General features: G+C 35.2%; 1 protein-coding gene across 5 annotated transcripts in view; it reads left to right on the forward strand.

Annotated features, from left to right (window-relative positions):
- Positions 1–20350, forward strand: part of ZFR (zinc finger RNA binding protein) — an 84612-nt gene that overhangs the window by 24273 nt on the left and 39989 nt on the right. For 4 of the 5 annotated variants that reach the window (XM_045038360.1, XM_023239182.2, XM_023239184.2 and 1 more), the window contains 7 exons: positions 727–945; positions 8130–8377; positions 11096–11287; positions 11806–12097; positions 13960–14153; positions 15554–15673; positions 16739–16884. In XM_045038360.1, the coding sequence (XP_044894295.1) occupies positions 727–945; positions 8130–8377; positions 11096–11287; positions 11806–12097; positions 13960–14153; positions 15554–15673; positions 16739–16884 (1411 nt within the window). The remainder of the gene's footprint in view (positions 1–726; positions 946–8129; positions 8378–11095; positions 11288–11805; positions 12098–13959; positions 14154–15553; positions 15674–16738; positions 16885–20350) is intronic. The other variant, XM_023239191.2, reaches the window with a different exon arrangement.

Genomic DNA, 20350 nt, shown 5'->3' on the forward strand with positions numbered 1-20350 from the left:
ACTAAGCATAAGGTACTGGCCCTCTGATATTTGGGCCTTTATCAGGAATTAGACTTGTATGCCTTAATGATTGTTAATAAATGATTAATTATTAATTTAGGGCTTAATAATAAGGTTCCTAAGATTCTTAAAATAAATATTTTGAACATGGTCAAAGGCAGCAGAAACCTGAATATTAGCCATTTGAGAACAATTGCACTGAAGCCATTGGACATTTGAAGATTTAAGTCAGTGTCACCTTATGAGTTGAAATTAGACTGAAGTTCACTATGGATGAATTAATAAAAATGTGATGAAGTATATTTGAACAAGTTGACGTAATTAAACAATGAAATTTTTATTTTGAATTGAAATACATATTTGAGGCTCGCTATTCCTAATATTAAGCATAATGCTCAAATTAGACTGACTAGCCTAAATACACACACACACACACACCTTTTCTAAAAACGTTATTTAAATAGTACTGCTATTCAGTTAGTTGTAAATTTGGACAAAATGCCATTTTGGAAATACATAGAAAGCATCTGAGAATGGGATATTAGATGAATTTATATAGATGTGTTATTTAATTGGTAGTAAGAATTTCAACCCTTGTGCTAAGAAAAAACTTCTGGCATCAAATTTACAGTTGATGTTTATACTTAGTTTATCAATATCCTTGAAAGTTAGAAAAAATATCAAGGTACACCCTTCTAATTTTCTGATGTCTCTTTCCCATTTTAGCCCCCAAAGCAGGTTATAGCCAAGGTGCAACTCAGTATACACAAGCCCAGCAGACTCGACAAGTGACAGCCATAAAACCAGCCACACCAAGTCCAGCTACCACTACTTTCTCCATTTATCCTGTATCTTCCACCGTACAGCCAGTAGCAGCTGCAGCTACTGTGGTGCCATCTTATACCCAGAGTGCTACTTACAGTACCACGGCAGTTACTTATTCTGGTAAGATGGATAAGCTGTGTTTAAATGAGTAAACAAGTTACTAGAAACTACCTTGTTTTATGGAATGATCTTCCTCCCAGTAGCCAGAATTGAATTAATTGACAGTTGTTGTTATATGTGCATAGTGTAACAAATAGACCGTACCCTAGGTTGTGTTTTTGTTGGTGGTGGTGTTACTGTTTGTTTGTTTTTTTATTTTTATTTTTTTAAGCTAGGAGATTTTAACAATGTAAAATGCTCTTTGGGCATTTGAAAGGTAGTCATGAGTCCTGGGCCTAGCATTGCAGTTAGAGAAAATAACACCTAGTATTTTACATGGTCATTTTTTTTTTCCTGACTTTTCCAGATGAATTTGAAAACTTAAGGTTGACATTCAGGGACTACCACTGACAAATTGTATTTATTTCAGCTCTGTCAGGGAGCTGTTTCTTTATCTTTATTATCAGGAATAAGTAATCTTGAAAATATTAGGTAGCTTTTGTAAACATCCATAAGATTGTTCTGTAACACATGTCTCTTAGAAGGACAGAGTAGCTTTATTTTCCTTAAATAATCGTATATTTTTTTTATTATCTTATTAAGGAAAGTATGTATTTCCTTAAGTAATCATTACAGTGAGAGAAATATAATCACTAAAATCTTACTTATGTCCACTGCTTTTCTCATTTCTAGCTGAGGTACTTTGCAGTGTTTCAGTGATTAAAATCATATGTTGTGGCAGCTCTTTCTGCCCACAGGTCCTGTCCCCGTGCTTTAATAAAACCACCTTTTTGGATTGGGAAAAAAAAATGACATGTTGCTTTTTATTAGATCTGTAACCTTGCATTACTGTATGGTTTGTTTTGTTCTGCAGTTTATTTCTTAATACCCCATCTTGTTCCATGGAGGATTTAAAACAATATGGGCAATTTTAGTTCTTCTTGATACTTTGTTGTAGCTTGGTGTTAGAAGACTAACTACAGAATTTAAAAAAATATATTTTTTTTTCAGAGTTTTTTTTTGTTTTTTTTTTTAATCTCTTACCCTATGCAAAATTAAATGCTTATGCTGGGCGCTAGGTATATAATGGTGAGTTAGGCAGACATGGAGTATTTAGGAAAACCTTTTTTTTCTGGCTGGAATACAGGATACACGGGGTAAATCTCAAGATATGAGGCTAGAAATGTCATTGTGAAAAGCGTTGTAGGCTCTGTTATAGTCTTATGGGCCAAAAGGGTGCCAAAGAGGAAATCTGCAGAACAGGAGCAGTAGGAGCAGGTTTTAAGTTAACTGTGGCAACCATGCAGGAATGAATTAGGAGTGAGGAAATGTTGTTATTCCTAGGTCTGTGATTCCTAGGATTGCCAAGATACTTTTCTGCCTCTCTTTATCTCTGATTAATAAGTTATAACTGCATATGGAATTATTTCAGTGGAATCTGACTAGACACATTTTAAAGTTTTGTTTTTCTCTTTTTGAGAGAGAAGGTGTGTGTGTATGGTGGGGGAGGGGCAGTGGGGGGGTGGAGAGAATCTTAAGCAGGCTCCATGCCTAGCACAGAGACCAATAAGCAGGGCTCACTCTCACAACTGTGAGATCATGACCTGAGCTGAAATCATGAGTTGGACACTTAATCGACCCAGCCACCCAGGTGCCCTGGGCACATATTTTAAAAATGTCCACATTAACTTCAGCAAAATAAGGATTACAATAGTATTCTTTCCTATTGTTGCTTCTCTCTTACATGTTCTCCTCCCTCTCTTTTCTCTCTTCCATTGTCTCAGTTGCTTGAATAAGTCTTACAAAGGATGAAGTTAATTGTTTTTATTTACTGCTATATTACATGAATAATACATGTAAATACATTTAAAACTAGAAACTATAGATAAAAAAGGAGAAAAAATTAAATCATTGGACATCTACTCCTAGATACTTCCTGCCATTAACATTTTGGTGCATGTCTGTCTTTTCTTCATGGGAATATACATATACAGTATATACCTTTTTTTTCATAAAAAGGAATTTGTCTAATGCATATTATTTTGTTAATTGGCTTTTTTCTCATTATGAATGTTCTTTCATGTCATTAAATTAAAATATATCATCCTTTTGATTTGTTTTTCCCCAACTTTTTATTTTAGAAAATTTTAATTTTGCAGAAAAGTTGAAAAAATAGTACAAGTGTACTATATACCATTTAACTAGATTTATCAATTAATATTTTATCATATTTGCTTTATCAAGACACATTTTCAAATGGTTCAGCAGTATATTTACAAGTTGCAGATGACCTGGTGCTTTGCCTAGAATTTTTCAGCATGTATTTCCTAAGAATAAGGGCATTCTTTTACATAACCAAATGCAAATATCATAAAACGAAATTGAACATGGATATTATCTAATTTCTTTAATTGTCCTCAAGTGTCTTTTATGGCTGGGCTTTCTAGGTGTTTGGTGTGTTTGCACTTTGTTTTATTTATTTATTTACTTATCTATCTAATGTTTGTTTGTTTATTTTGAGAGAATGTGCACAAGCAGGGGAGGGGCAGAGAGAAGGAGACAGAGGATCCCAAGCAGGTTATGTGGTGTTAGCCAGAGTCTGATGCAGGTTTCCTGCTCAAGAACTAGGAGATCATGACTTGAGCCGAAACCAAGAGTCAGGTGCTTTAGTGACTGAGTCACCCAGCCTCCCCATTTTTTTTTTTTAAGTTATTCTTTCTTTCTTTTTTTCTTTAATGTTTTAATTAACATTAATGTTTTAATGTTTATTTATTTGGGTGGGGAGGGGGAGGGAGAGAGGGAGACACCGTATCCGAAACAAGCTCCTGGCTCTGAACTGTCAGCACAGAGTCTGACGCAGGTCTCAAACTCAGAAGTCATGAGATCATGACCTGAACCGAAGTTGGACATTTAACCAACTGAGCCACCCAGGCACCCATGTGCTTCGTTTTAAATTCAGATTCTAATCAAGGAGCATGGATTATACTTGGTTGTTATACCTTGTTAGTTTCAGTTTTCTTTAATGTAGAATAATCTCCTATTTTTATCTTGTCTCTCATGACCTTGACCTTTTTGAAGAGTTCAGGCCAGTTGTCCTATAGAATATCCCACAATCTGGATTTTTCTTTCTTTATGCTTAGATTATGACAGCTTTTTAGTCAATAAAACTACCTAAGTGAACTTTTGTATCTCATCACATCAAGAGCACATAAGTAATGTTATAAATTCTGTGTTGGTGATGCCAGCCAGGTATAATGACTATCAGATCTCTCCATTTTAAGGATACCTTTTTCACTTTGTAAGTAACCGAGTAATCTATGGGCCTATTACCCAACTACTCTTCACTCTACGGTGTTAGATCCTTTGAAAATCTCTTAACTGAATCAAGTTCAATGATGGTGGATGTAAAATCCTTTTACATTGATTCTTAGCACTCTTCTCTAAGGAAGAGTCCCCTATTCCTTCTTTTTTAGTATTACTGTGGACTCATTCTTTTTTATTCATTGTAGTATAATCCATTATTCTCTTTTTTCTTTTTGAGGCACACATTTTCCCAAATTTGGCCAATGGGATCCATTTCAAACTAGTTCCTGAGCCTTTTGGACTTGGCATCGTTATTCTTTGAGCCCCTATTTCGTTTTTGGCACAGTAAGATATTGCTGATACATACACTTAAAGCATTTCCTGCCCGAGTCTCACAATCAGCCATTTCACAAAGGAGCTGTGATTTCTAATATAGTATTTAGAAATCAAAATCTACGTTTAGAAGTACGTAGTTTTTAACGGGTGCGTGATATTTTATTGTATGGATGTACTATATAGATTTTAGAGTTTGTGTCTTTGGATGCCTGGTTTCGTATTAGGGAAAAGCTAAGAACGACATTGAGTTAAATAATCCTTGTATGAAAAGATTTGTGTAGTTGTCCGTTGTTTTCCTAAGATAAATTCCTAGAAATTCCTGTTGTGTCGAAGGGTATGCACTTGAAAAAAATGCAATACACAGTGTGAAATTGTCATCCAGAAGAGTCATTATTAGGGTGTCTGAGTTCTGTATATGCAGTTTTATATCAGCTACAATTTAGGTTAGCTATTTTTTTGGTGTCATTAAGATGAGTTCTAGAATATTGGTATGTACTAAATGGTGACTTGTAGCGTGCTGAGTTTTCTACTGAGGTGGTATGGTTTTGTTTGTGATATCTTACACTTAAAATTTCAGCTTATTTAACTTACTAATTGATAAGCATTTTAAATAAGAGTACTTTTTAATTGAAACTGTTTCAGCCCTCAAAAATTGAGCTTTTACTTAAAGATGCAGCCTTATATTTGTTTTCTACAGTGCTTTTATAAGAAATGTACGATTGTTTGCAAATGTTCATAGGAGATTAAGTAGTAAGCTATAGTTAAGCTTGCCTTTTATTAGTTTTAGACTACATGTGTACAGATGGAGATTATTTTGTAAACAGTAAGCTTAACCTGGTTATTTTTGTGGTTTAGATAACTCAGTGTTTAAAGTACTTCACAATCTCTTAGCCTCAGTTTTCTCATCTGTCAAATAAGGAGATACTTGCCTTAACACACCTGTTTTGAGACTTCACTGTGTCTGGAAAACTGTCTGTCATATACTGTGGATTCTCAATTAAAAAAAAAAAAAAAGCAAAAAACTGCAAGTCCTGGTCATCCAGCATTGTAGTATGCTGTTGCTGTTACCCTGTTTTTTTTACTTTATGATACATAATTCATGAGTTTACATTTAAGTGGCATTTTTACAGTTTCTGTATATAACAGCTAGTTATTTAGAAAATATCTATTATAAAGATTCATACAAAAATCATGGTCCTAGCCAGTTTTAATCTAAAGGTAGCTTTAACTAGACAACTTAATGGATTTTAAGAGTGATATTTAAACTATTATTTTGAAGATACTTGGCTGTGAACTTAATTATATTTTTCTATCACATTCCTAAAAACTTTTTTTATTGTTTTTTATTTATTTTTTGAGAGAGAGATAGAGAGCAAGCTGGGGAGGGGTAGAGAGAGGGTGAGATACAGAATCTGAAGTAGGTTCCAGATTCTGAGCTGTTAGTACAGAGCCCGACGTGAGTCTCAAACTCACTAACTGTGAGATCATGACCTGAGCTGATGTCAGACACTTAACCAACTGAGCCACCCAGGTGCCCCTCTTCTATCCCATTTTTAAATAACAAAGGACATTGGTAAAACTGACCAGAAAAGAGTTTATTGATCTATATAGGTTTTCCCTTGATCATTTACATCAGTTGTTCTCTTTTTTCTGTCTTTTTAAAAAATGTTTGAGGGAGAGAGAGAGAGAAAGAGCATGTTAGCTGGGGAGGGGCAGAGAGAGAGAGACCGACCGACCCAAGTAGGCTCCAAGCTGTCAGCACAAAGCCCAACGCGGGGCTCGATCTCATGAACTATGAGATCATGACCTGAACCGAAATCAAGAGTCACACACTTAACTGACGAAGCTGCCCATGTGCCCCTACATCAGTTGTTTTCTAATTGTTTTTTTATCTGATCATATTCTTAGTATTGATATGCCTACCTACTTCTCCCTACTTTTATTTTTAGATGTTTTCTTCTCTTATTACACTTTCTTTCTTTTTTTTTTAATGTTCATTTATTTTTGACAGAGACAGAATGCGAGTGGGTTAGGTGCAGAGAGAGAGAGGGAGACGCAGAATCCAAAGAAGGCTCCAGGCTCCAAGCTGTCAGCACAGAGCCCGACGCGGGGCTCGAACTCACAAGCTGTGAGATCATGACCTGAGCCGAAGTCAGATGCTCAACTGACTAAAGCCACCCAGGCACCCCTACTACACTTTCTATCTTTAGAAGCATTTATGTAATTTAATAACCTGACATAAAACTCTAGGAAGCCTTTTCATGCAAGTTATTTGGTCTCTTTTGTAGATATTTCCAGTTTCGGATGCCGTGATTCTGATTTCCCATGCATCTTAAAATCCTCACCTTTCTAATTAATGTTTTCTTCCCTGCGTGTAGATGCCTTGGAGCTAGTGGGTCAGAAGTTTTTTGTTTTTTTTTGTTTTTTTGTTTTTTTGTTTTTTTTTTGTTTTTCCTCCCCAATAAGCAGTCTGCATTTGAGACATCAAAAGTTCAGTTTTCCTCAAGTAGTTCTTCTTTGCCATCCTGGCAACCAGGAATCTTTTTTTTGAGCCTTACATGACTCTTTTTCCACTCATTTCCACTTCAGAGAAAAAAGAAGTCTTACTGTAATGGGGCAAATAGGGAGTCCACCAAATTTCCAGAGATCTTAGTTTAGAAAGGGGGTAAGTTTTCTAGTTTTGAGGTCATTTTATACAGCAACTTTGTCAAATTTAAAACTTTTATAGATTTTTAGGTCTATAAATCACTGAACATAAACAACATGTGTATATGTATTATGTTTATGTCAGTAACAAGCTTCATGTGCTTACTCATTACACTTTGAACAATGGACATGGATAGAATCCATACATTCAACCAGAAAATATAGTGCTTTTGTCTCTTTTGGAGGATGAAAAACAGTGTATTTGGTCCTTAAGTCCAAAATCTTCCGTCTTGTCCTGTATATTCATCTAAACTCTGGTTCCATATCACAAACTTCTGCTAGGGTTTATTCACCTTACTTCTGCAAACCAGCTTCTGTCAGCCACTTGCTTTTATCAGTTGCACAGTCCATCAGTCAATCAGTGGGTTTCAAAATCTTGGTGTGTTTTCTGTTCTTTTATTTCTTCTATTCTCTTAGCCATCAAGTATATAAAAATCTTACTTTCATGAGTTTCTTTTTTTCCTACTAGTATCTTAGTTCAGACTCTTCCTCAAATTCAACCCTTCCCAAATTGTATTCAGAGGAATTCTTTTGGGAGAAATATTAACAGATTCTGTGACCATGTAACTTTATCACTCTGTTGTAGCCCACCAACTGAACTGTATGTTTTTTGAAGGCAAAAACCAAATCTTAAACTTTTTCTATGCCTCTGTAACACCTGGCATGTGTTGACTTAAAAACTTGATTGACTTCTATAAAAGGAAGATAAAGATTTTTCCAGGTTTTGTGAGATACATATTTGTAAATATGCACACGTAAACCTACCTATATTGGCGGAATTTATTGAATTTAAATTCATGACATTTAACTTGGCCTTTTGTAATTATTTAACATAATCTTTGTTTGATTTTATTTGTAAGGTACGTCTTATTCAGGTTATGAAGCAGCAGTGTATTCAGCTGCATCCTCCTACTACCAACAGCAGCAGCAGCAACAGAAGCAGGCGGCGGCCGCAGCAGCAGCTGCTGCTGCAACAGCTGCCTGGACAGGGACCACCTTTACTAAAAAAGCACCATTCCAAAATAAACAACTGAAACCAAAACAGCCTCCCAAACCACCCCAGATTCACTATTGTGATGTTTGTAAGATCAGCTGTGCTGGACCACAGGTACTTAACGTTGTATGTTTTACCATGAGTCTTCAATGGTTATTTTTGATAGTTAAGTATGGTTGATATTCTAACTCTTATGCTTACAGAGAAGGTTTACATTTTCTTTCCTGTTAGCTTTTAGCTAACACATACATATTTTCCTAAACAGTCATTTTCAAGGAAGTATTTGTACTGACACATAAGAATTCTATTAAGAAGAAACTTTAAAAATGATTATGAATGTTAATGAAAAATGGGCAAATTGTACTTTTTTCCGTAAAGATACTTTGCTCTTTAAAGTAAAACTTAAATTTAACTTAGAAGCCTTACATTCAGATTAATTGGGGTTGGGGGTAAGATTGAATTTTTATTTCTCTTTTAGCATCCACAGCTTGCTTAACACAGTTGGCTCTTGATTTCCTTAGCTTTTCTTTGAGGTCCATTTTGAGTGTATGGATAGAATTTTATACCTGAAAAAGGATGACCATAGAGAGAATTCAGCTTTACATACTTGCATTAAAGATGAGAGGACTTTGTCAAGTGTGCTACTTTTTTGGAGCATATAAATAGCAGAAGAAAATTGTCTTTCTGAATTTTAAAAATTCTTAAAATAAATTTTTTTCTAATCTGTAGTTTGCAGGGTAACATTTCTAATAAGACTGATTTTTGTATATGCTTTGTAGAATATTACTATTGCTATATAATATCTTCCATGAGGGAATAGGAACTTTGGAAACAAGAAAGATGTGGGGAAGTGTCTTTTTCAGAAATATCAACTAAAGAAGCATAAAGTAAAGCATAAAGTAAAATCTTTATGCCCCCCCCCCACCCCCATTTTGTTTTTTTCCTGATTGCTGCAGTTTAAAATGTGTGATTTAGGCATGAGTGTTTATAAAATCTAATATGTTCAACTCTTATCCCAACATAATTTGTTAATATTTAAGAGTGTTTTTATATAAAAATTTGATAAGCAGTTTGGCAGATAAAAGGCTTATTGGAAAGGAACAAACTTTGTAGTAGTTTCTTTCAGTTACATTGTTTTCCACTCCTGCCCCACCTGTGTACATTCTTGTTAATTTACTAGATAAGTTCTACTTTTAAATACCTATTTTTAAAGATTATTTTAAATTGTCAGTATTTCCTGTGTTACACCAAATTAGGAAATAATTGTGGAATATTTAATATATGTGACTAGTTATGTAAAACCTTTTTTCTCTCTATTTTGAGTGTGATAGGAAACAGTTTCATTGTGATTACATGGCTAGGGGAGAGGGAACAGGTGGGAATGTTGGTGTTGGCCCAGGATTAAACATGGAAGGAGGATATCCTACTCCACGATGGGCTGTTTAGAGGAGATGATGCTATGAGTGGCCTAAGAGATGTTTTGAATATGTGATATACATATAAAAGGATAGAACATAGCTGTAGGATGACAGGTGAAAAGCAGCATTTTAATGAGTATATATAAGGCTGACCATTGTCTAGATTGTTCTGGAAGAACAGGCCAAGCAGGTCAGAGGGCAGTGCCTTAAGGGGCTGATGAGCCTTAGGGAAAAATATCACTGATATTGTAAGTTAGAGTCTAGGTGTAGACATAAGGAGGGAGAATAAGTGGGTTCAGATTTAAGGGGCCATGGTTCCCAGTCCTGGCTCCACCATTGTGTGGCTTTGGGCAAGTTGAAGGCCTTTACTTCTTTGGGCTTTTGTTTCCTCACTTCTGTGATAAGGACGTGCCCTAAATAATTGAGCCTCAGAGTGCTTCATGGAGCCAGTTCAGGCCACTGCAGATAACGAGAAGAATCAAATGGCTGAGTCTTAGGTCTCCCTCTTCTGTTTCAAAAACAGAACAACTTTCTCTACTTCTGTATAAGATTTCACTTGGAGAAAGGATTCTCTTTTTTAAAAATTAGAAAATCACTGTTTTAGGTTATCTTTAAAGTCCCATCCACCTCTGAGATTCTATGATGAAAATACAATTTTTTGCTAATTATACATCTGTCTTAACAATTTTAAAAATAAAACATGAAAGAGGAACTTTTGGCCCCACTCAAGACAAAGCAAACAGTAGTCCTTAGTAGCCTCTTCACTTCTGCCTTCTTCACAAATCTGCCTTCTTTGATCATCTGATTCCAGACAGTTTTTTATACACAATTTCACTATTTTGTTGGTTAGAAGTACAATAATTTTTTCCTTGCAAATACATACAATTTTGGCTGTTACCTATTTTAAATAGGCTTTTGCTCGGGATGGCATGGATTCTATGTGAAAATGCATTCTAAGTAGAAAAGTCAGTTTTATAAATAGACATACCTGTTTGTAAAGAGTCTTGTTACCGTTCCATAATTTTTTTTTCATGATGTAGATACAGCCCCCCATCTTAATTCTATAATGAAAATAATTTGTGGAATCATCACTCTGTCCATGACTATACATAAGCAGTAAAAGATGCAGATTCTTAAAACTGAAAGTGATGTACCTTCTATTGATAATGTGGCTAAGTATGAAAGGCCTTTGTAAATCAGTGTTAGATAAATGTATTCTTGGTAAACAAAGTGCAGAGAACCACAGATAAATATGGATAGATAAATAGATAGGGAATCCCACATGCTGTAATTGCTTTTACAGTTGTTTAGTACTCATTCTTAAATGAGTATTAGAGATTTGAGAATTGAATATTTTAAATGGTTATAGATAGAAAATTAGCAAAGCAAAATTTATCCTTTTTGTTTGAAACAGACTTATAAAGAACATTTAGAAGGACAGAAACATAAAAAAAAAGAAGCCGCATTGAAAGCCTCACAAAATACCAGCAGCAGCAACAACTCTACTCGTGGGACTCAAAATCAGCTACGTTGTGAGCTCTGCGATGTGTCTTGTACAGGAGCAGATGCATATGCTGCCCACATTCGTGGTGCTAAGCATCAGAAAGTAGGTGTTTTTTCCCCACACACCCTTATGTCTTACTCTCTTTTCTTTTACTTTTTCAATGGAGGGTTTAAGTATAGGTGACTTCAAAACTTAAAAACTGAGTGGATTACATGCCTTGTTTGTATGTTAATATATATAAAAGTAATATCAGATAGTCATTGCTTAACGAGAGAAAGACTGTAGACCTTTTTTCTTTAAATTGAACTCGATCATTTATTCTGCCAATTGGAAATTTGTTGTATGATTATTTGCCTCCTCTTGTCATACTTAAATCTAGGTTGGTGTGCATGTAGCCAAGTTGATTTCATCTTCCTCTGCCTTGGTTTCCTCACCTAGTGCTAGATGGAATATGTATCGAAATCTGCATCACAGAGATTGTTTTGAAAGTAATGAGTTTTGTGTATAAAAATATAAAAATACAAAAATATAGTTCAGATTTTCATTGTATAAAATCTTTTAGACAAACTCAAAAATCTACACTTTTTGAGTTTCCTGACAAATGTGCTTTTATTTTGTAGGTGGTTAAATTACACACAAAACTTGGTAAACCCATTCCTTCAACAGAACCAAACGTTGTTAGCCAAGCTACTTCTTCAACAGCTGTGTCTGCTTCAAAACCAACTGCCTCTCCCTCAAGCATTGCAGCAAGCAATTGTACTGTGAATACTTCATCAATTGCAACTTCTTCAGTGAAAGGTCTTACAACTACAGGAAACTCGTCTCTTAATAGCACATCCAACACTAAAGTATCAGCAGTGCCTACAAATATGGCTGCCAAGAAAACCTCTACACCCAAAATAAACTTTGTTGGCAAGTACTGAAGATTCTCTGTGTTCCTCCTAACTCTGTCAAAGTGATGTTTCTTCTCCATTCCAGAACTAACCCATCTGCTTTATGCTCTTGTATCCATCTCCTCCTTTCTTCTCTGGGACCTTCTTTAATCACATACCTGTTCTTTTCTCTTGAATTTTTAAGCAGTCCTCAATCTTCTAATAGTTTCTTCCTTATAGTCGTACAGGTTTCCCTGTGTCTTCTGTAGTCTTAAAAAAATATATATATTGTCTTATTACTATAATCTTCTCAAGCTGCAACCTAATTCTTACTTTCTCTACTTCTATGCTTTTTTTCTAGTCCTTAGTCTGTTTTAGTGTTTCCACTCTATTCTTCTAAAACCACTTTCAGAAGTCACTAAAGACCTAATTGCCAAATCTAGTGGCTAGTTTTCAGTCTCAACTTGTTGACCTCTGTAATATTTGCTCAGTTGACTGCTATATCTTAGAGCATTAAAGTCTCTCCTATGTCCACCCACCTCTTTCTCAGGTGTCTCTATCGGTTCTCCTGCCTTTAAGTTCATTAAATGGCGGTGCTCCTAAGATTGTGATTCTGGCTCTCCTCTCTAGTCACCCAGTGTTCTCAAGTTGTCTCATTCACTCCATTGTACAGGAACTTTGAAATCTTTCGGGCAAACTCAAAACTGCCACCTTTTAGAGCTATTTGTAGGAATTACCTGGTCATTATCTGTGTGGCTCTCTATGGCCAACCAGTGTCTCATTCTGTCACAAGAATACCATGAAATAATCTGTTCAGTGTGCTGCTTTTTTCACATGGAAAACTTCACTGACGTTATTTCCGCTTGTTTATTGCCTCCTTCAGTTGTGTACATAGTTCTTTTATTTCTGTCACCACAGTATCTCTACAAAAAATGTCAGTTTTTCTTCATAGCTACTGCCTTGTTTTTAGGCCTTCAAAGTCTATTCCTCAGAGCTTTGTCTCTGATTGCGTCCAGTCTCCAATGCTTGTCAAAGTTATTTTGTTAAAATATGTGTCAAGTTGTGTTAGTTTCCTGCTTAAAAATTTTCACTGACCTTCTGGCATATCAGAAAAAGTTATATTCCTTATTTATGTCATCCCACAGTCTTCACAGTCTGACCCCTGCCTCATAGGTCATCACCTCTGTCTGTCTAGTAATTGATGCTGATGTCTTCCTTGAGTTTACCATAGTCTTTTAAACTTTGTGTTGTTGTTGTATGTGGTGTTCTATTTAAACATCATTCTCTACTTTCTACCTGGCCAAGTTCATGCTTGTTACTCTTCTTTCAAAGCCCAGCTCAAGGGACACACCCTTGGTGAAGCCTTTCCTAACTGAATCATGTTAGAGGGGAGTGGCTCTTTTTTTTTTTTTTTTTTAAAGCATTCCCATAATGTATTTCTACTTACTATAGCAGTTACCACATTGTATTGTAATTATTTGTGTCTTCTGTTAAATTGTTGGCACCTCAAAGGCAGCTACACAGTCTTACTCTTATATCACCAGAACTTAGGGCATTGCCCAGTTGGGAGGGAACTGGGGTTACAAATGTAAATTAAGTTTAGACCCTACCTTTTTAGGTACTTGCTGTTCACTTTTAGGTACTTGATGTTAGTAGAGTCCTGGTGGGGATGGAGAGGATCCTTGGGTGGTGGAGAAGGGCAAAATCCAGACGTGTATTTATTTCATTAATAGGATAAAAAGGCCAAATGGTTTATATGTTCTTCAAAATTCTGATGGATGTCACCAGGAGTTTGACTATCGGTAGAAAAAATAAGAACTTTATCTGAAATTTTTCCTGTATCATTATACATTTACACAAAAAGAAAGTTAAAATTACTGTAATTCTTTTATGTTCTTCCAGGTGGGAATAAGTTGCAATCAACAGGAAATAAAACAGAAGACTTAAAAGGAACTGAATGTGTTAAAAGCACTCCTGTCACCTCTGTACAGATTCCAGAAGTAAAGCCAGACACCGTGTCAGAACCAGTCACACCTGCATCTCTTGCTGCTTTGCAGAGCGATGTGCAGCCAGTAGGGCATGACTATGTGGAAGAGGTATTGATTTGAGAATACCGTTCCTGTGAGATTAGATATAGGAGAGAAGTGTGTGACTTTGTTGCAGGCATGCTTTAAGTCTAAAATTAGATTTAGGTTACTTATGAAGGAATATAATATGGTAGGTATTATTGTTAAAGGTTTTTAAAAAACATGCCTTTGAAGCTTCCCTAAGTGATACCATGATTTTTTTAACTTCTCTCTTTCCCTTCCAACACCATCACTGTGATAGAAGGTAACGTTCCATTTGTTTGGTAGGCATTCTTGTATCCTTCCAAGTGTCCTGCAAATAAGAGTAAAAAAAAAAAAATTGTGAGCAGTGAAAATATTGACAGAGAGAGCCAGTATTTATTTCTGAACAGTCACGTAGTTTCACGTGTAAAATTAAAGGTGCTGATTTAACAGATCATGTTTATTTGGTTTCTCAAGCTGGTAAGAAAGCTTCTGGTTTTATAGCTAAACTCAGGAAATTGAGGAAAGAGGGAAAGTCAGAGGGTCTAATAAATATTTGCTGTTAGCAAAAGGCCCAACATAGAGTGGTATAGCACTACTCTTTACTTTCACTGTGTTGTAGAACATATGTAAGTTCTCTGAGCTTCAGTGTCCACATCAGTAAAACTTGGATATTTCCAAAGTTGTGAAGATTAAATAAAGTACCTAGAATAGCGCCTAGCATGTAGTAGGTTTTTGGTAAATATTTGTTCATTTTTTTCTCCCATCAAAAAAAATTATGTGTTCTGTTGTCTTCTTTGTTCACCAGATAGAAAACTAGAATGTGTAGTTTATAAGTAGATCACAATTTTAAAAGTACAGATCTTAAGAGAGTAAGATTTGGTTATCTAAAGAAATATACATGGCCAGGACACCTTAGAGAAATATTATCCAATGACACTTTTTTCCTTTTTTAAATTTACTCATTATTTTCATGAGAGAGAGAAAGTGCAAGTGGGGGAGGAAGAGAGGGAGTCATAATCAGACTCCATGCCCAGTGCAGAGCCCAAGGCAGGGCTTGATCTCACAACTGTGAGCATGACCTGAGCCGAAATCGGAGTTGGACGCTTAACTGACTGAGCCACCCAGGCACCCCTAGCCAATTGCATTTAAATCTAAATGTTTGCACATGGATAAAAGTGCTGAAATTAAAATTAATATCAAAAGCAAATACATGCTAACACATCTTGCATCTTACAGTTAAGAATTTTAACAATTCATTTCTATAGGTTATCCTTTCAAAAAATTATAGACATTGTCTCTTATTTTTTCCCCTACTTCAAACTCTTAATTGTTTACAACATTTTCTTATCACAGAATCTGTGAAGGTTCGTGAATGAAATCTTCAACTGTAGCATACCTGTTATGATTCTTGGGTTTTTGTTATTTTTTTTTCTCCCTGTGTCAAGGTACGAAATGATGAAGGAAAAGTAATTCGATTCCATTGTAAATTATGTGAGTGCAGTTTTAATGATCCCAATGCTAAGGAGATGCACTTAAAAGGGCGAAGACACAGACTTCAATATAAAGTGAGTAAGATTTCAACTTTTTTTTTTTTTTTTTTAAACACAGCTTGGAACATTCTATGTGGAAAACAAAGCATCTAAACATAATGCACACAGTTTGTGAACTTCGATTTTAACAGCATATCATGTCTCAGTTAGATTCAGATGTTTGTTTTTACTGATTAGTTTGTTATACTTAAGTAAGAACAGTATAACCATATTTCATCACTTTTAGTGACTTGTAACGTTGCTTGGATCCAGTAATATGTAAATACAGATAATTGCTTCACATAAAGTGTTTTGAAAGAAGTATCAGGTCTTCATTTACCTTCTCTGTCTTGGTAGAATTCTCATTAAGATGAATTTTGAGATGAGAAATTCTGCATTGAAAACTTGTTAAGTGTTAAGTTAAATACAAATCATCTATTTAAAGTTTTGCTTAATATTTTTATTTATTTTTGAGAGAGAGCATGAGTAGGTGAGGGGCAGACAGAGAGGGGATCAGAGGATCCAAAACGGGCTCCAAGCTGACAGTAGCACGCATGACGCAGGCTCGAACTCATCAACCGAACTGTGAGATCATGACCTGAGTCAAAGTCAGATGTTCAACTGATTGAGCCACTGAGGCGCCCCCTAAAGTTTTTAATTAGGCTAGACTGATGCACTAGATTCATGTTTTCCCTTCTAAACACAGAGGTGGTGAAAATTAAAATAGTTGTTTTTTTAACCCCAACACTCAAACGTTTAGAATCATCTACTCACAAACAAGTAAAGGAAAATTAAATAGCCATTAGTTCCCTAAAGATTTCTTCAATTGGTTAGCACTAAGTTATGTACTTTTTATGTAAGAAGTATGTTGTCATAAGTTTGGACAAGTAAGAATTTGGGGGTGTGGGAGGGGAAAACGAATGTTTATTAATGTATTCTGAATCTTTTCTCTAATACAACTTATTTACTGATCTTACTCTTATAATAGGAAATTTGAAACTGAAAGCCTCTATGATGAAAGAATATGTAGGATTGTATGATTCAATAATATGTGTAGATTGTTAGAGGGGCTGCTAATTTTTTAAATGTTTTTTTTAACAGAAAAAAGTAAATCCAGATTTACAAGTAGAAGTAAAGCCCAGTATTCGAGCCAGGAAGATTCAAGAAGAGAAAATGAGGAAGCAAATGCAGAAAGAGGAGTATTGGCGAAGACGAGAAGAAGAAGAACGTTGGAGAATGGAAATGAGGTAATATCTTTAACTTCTAGTAACATGATAGTGAGTGGTTCAGCCTTTCTAAAAAACAGCTATTCTGAGTATGTGACTCCCATTCAAAGCAATCCAGATTTGTTTAATGCACTTTTAATTTTCACTTTTCAGGAAGATCCTAGGTCTAGGAAAGAAATGCATTAAAATTAACTTATTGACTATTCTAGTATTTGACCGTGGCCTTGGTATTAGGAATTATGTGGTAAGTGGTACCTTATATATATTAAATATGTGAAGAAATAGTTTAATATTATATATATATAGATTTATAGATTTCTTTTTTAAAATAAACTCTACACCCAGCATGGGGTTTAAACTCACAACCCCACAATCAAGAGTCACATGCTTTACTGATTGAGCCAACCAGGTGCCCCAAAGTAGTTTAATATTATAAGTAATATTATAAGTTTAATTATTATATTTAATATTATAAGTTTAATATTATATTTAATATTATCATATTATAAGTAAATGGCCTCTGTTTAAAACAAAACAGAACATTTGGTTACATAATAAAAATATCCTGAGTGTAAGATTTGGTAGATTCTAGACATAAATAAAGTGTGGGTTTGTTTGTTTCAAAGAAATTTCTATTAAAAAGCTTTAGAGGCTACAGGGAAGGAGAAAGGAGAAAATTCATCTTCTGGAGATATATAAATGTTTGGTTTTATTAGTATAACTGACATATCTTTAAATAATGCAGTTCAGGGGCGCCTGGCTGGCTCAGTTAGTTAGTAGAGCATGTGACTCTTGATTTTGGGGTCATGAGGTCAAGCCGCACATTGGGTGTAGAGTTTACTCGAAAAAATTAAATAGTACAATTCAGTGTTTTTTAAGTAATGTTCACAGAGTTGTGTAACCATCACCACAATCAATTTTAGAACATTTTTATCACCCCCAAAAGAAACCACAAAACCCATTAGCAGTCACTGCCTATTTTCCCCGGAATTCCAGCCTTTACCCCCAGGCAACCACAATATACTTTGTCTATAGACTTACTCTGGAGATTTCATATAAATGGAATCATACAATATGTGGACTGTTTTGTCTGCCTACTTTTGGTTAGCACAATGTTTTCAAGGTTCATACATGTTATAGCATGTGTCAGTACTTTGTTCCTTTCATGGCTGAATAATATTCCATTATATGGAGGTGTAACATTTATCAGTTGATAGACATTTGTGTTGTTTCTGCTTTGGGGCTATCATGAATACTGTTGCTAGGAGTTTTTGTGTACAAGTTTTAAAATACAGTTTCAGAAAACAGGAACAGAACCACAGTGTATCACTTTTATAACCTACTTGTTTCATTTATATGTCAACTTTTTAAAAAATGAAGCTATATCTTTATTTTCGGGGCAGCATAGTATTCTCATATAGATGTGTAATTTTCTTTATAACTTTTCTCATGTTGTTAGATATTTACATTGTTTCCATTGTGTCTTTAATCATTACATTGACAATCTTTGAGGTTGTATTATTGCATAAAACATGATTGGTTGCTAATAATAAAATCCCAGAAACAGAAATACTTGTTTGAAGGAGACCTGTAGTTTTTGCCTATACTGAGTAGTATAATTTCAGTGGTTTAAGCTATGCCTTTTATTCCTGTGACTTAACTCATTTCATAACTGGAAGCCTGTATCTCCCACCTCCCTATACCCATTTTGCCTATTTCCCCATTCCCTTCCCCTCTGGCAAAAATCAGTTCTCTATATTTATACGTCTGAATTAGCTTTTTGTCTGTTTTTTCATTTGTCTTTTTTAGATTCCACATGAGTGAAATCGTAGGGTATTTTGTCTTTTTCAGTCTGACTTTTTTCACTTAGTATAAACCTTCTAGATCCATCCATGTTGCAACAGCACTATCTTATCCTTTTTTATGGCTGCATAATATTTTGCATGTGTGTGCCAAACCTCCCTTACCTATTTGTGTATCAGTGGACACGTAGGTTGCTTCCATATCTTGGCTGTTAAAAATAATGCTGCAATAAGCATAGGGATGCATTATCTTTTCAAATTAGTGTTTTTATTTTCTTTGGGTAGATACCAAGTAGTGGAATTATTGGATCATAAGGTATTTCTGTTTTAACTTTTTGAGGAACCTGCATACCTTTTCCACAGTGGCTATACCAATTTACATTCCCACCAACAGTATACAAGGGTTTCCTTTTCTCTACATCCTTTCTCTACATCCTTGCCAACACTTGTTATTTCACAAATTGAATTAAAAAAAATTTTTTTTAATATTTGTTCATTTTTGAGAGAGTGAGAGACTGAGCACAAGCGGGGCTGGGGTAGGGGCAGAGAGAGAGGGAAACAGAATCCAAAACAGGCTCCTGTCAGCACAGAGCCCGACAGTGGGGCCTGAATTCATGAACCTTGAGATCATGACCTGAGCTGAAGTCTGACTCTTAACCAACTGAGCCACCCAGGCACCCCACAAATTGAATTTTATTTCCTGCTCGAGGACTTGTATTTTTTCTGTGGTAATTGCCTATTCACTTTTTATTTTTTTATTTACCTGTTGTTGATTTCTATAGATTACTATATTGTAATAGCCTATTATTAGCATGTGACCTTTAGTTTTTGCTGTTATGTGTTTTTATTTTTTATTTTAAAAAAGTGTTGTTGTTTTTTTTTAATGTTTATTTTTTGAGAGAGAGAGCATGAGCATGCGCGAGCAGGGAAGGGGCAGAGAGAGAGGGAGACTTTGAATCCGAAGGAGGCTCCAGGCTCTGAGCTGTCAGCATAGAGCCCTACCAGGGGCTCGAACTCCATGAACTGTGAGATCATGACCTGAGCTTAAGTCAGAGGCTTAACCAACTGAGCCACCCAGGCTTTTAAATGTATTTAAATATATCATTCTCATTTTTTAATGAATAATCTGCCTTTGTAATGTATTAGAAATTCTTTGTACTTAGATTACGCAGCTTTTCCTCCTTTGCATATAAATATTTATTAAGCACCTACGATATGCTAGGAAATTGCACATAGTGTGTTAGGCACTGAGTATGGATTGGTAAACAGTGGATAAAAAATCCCTGCCCTTATATAACTTAAATGTTTCTCTTCAGTAATAACAAAAAAACTATTCAAAATTGGTATGTATGTGGTTTTCCAGAGCCTTCAGCTTGTTGTGATTCATTTTTCTTCCAAGACCTAAATAATAGAGAAGTATGTTTCTATACTTCTAAGTCAGATGACCTAAAAAAAGCACAGCTTATTCCCCACCTGAGGAAATTGGTAATTTTTGCAGAGCTACTTGAAAAGCATACTTCTTTCTTAATGTTTTATATTAAATAAATTTATCTACCAAAACCTTATTGTATCAGGATTTTCTTTTTTTTTTTTTTAATGTTTATTTTTGTGAGAGAGAACTGGGGAGAGGTAGAGAGTAAGAAGAATAGAGGCTGTGCGCTGACAAGCATAGAGTCCGATGTGGG

The sequence above is a fragment of the Felis catus genome, chromosome A1 (assembly GCF_018350175.1).
Source record: "Felis catus isolate Fca126 chromosome A1, F.catus_Fca126_mat1.0, whole genome shotgun sequence".
Lineage (NCBI taxonomy): Eukaryota > Metazoa > Chordata > Mammalia > Carnivora > Felidae > Felis > Felis catus.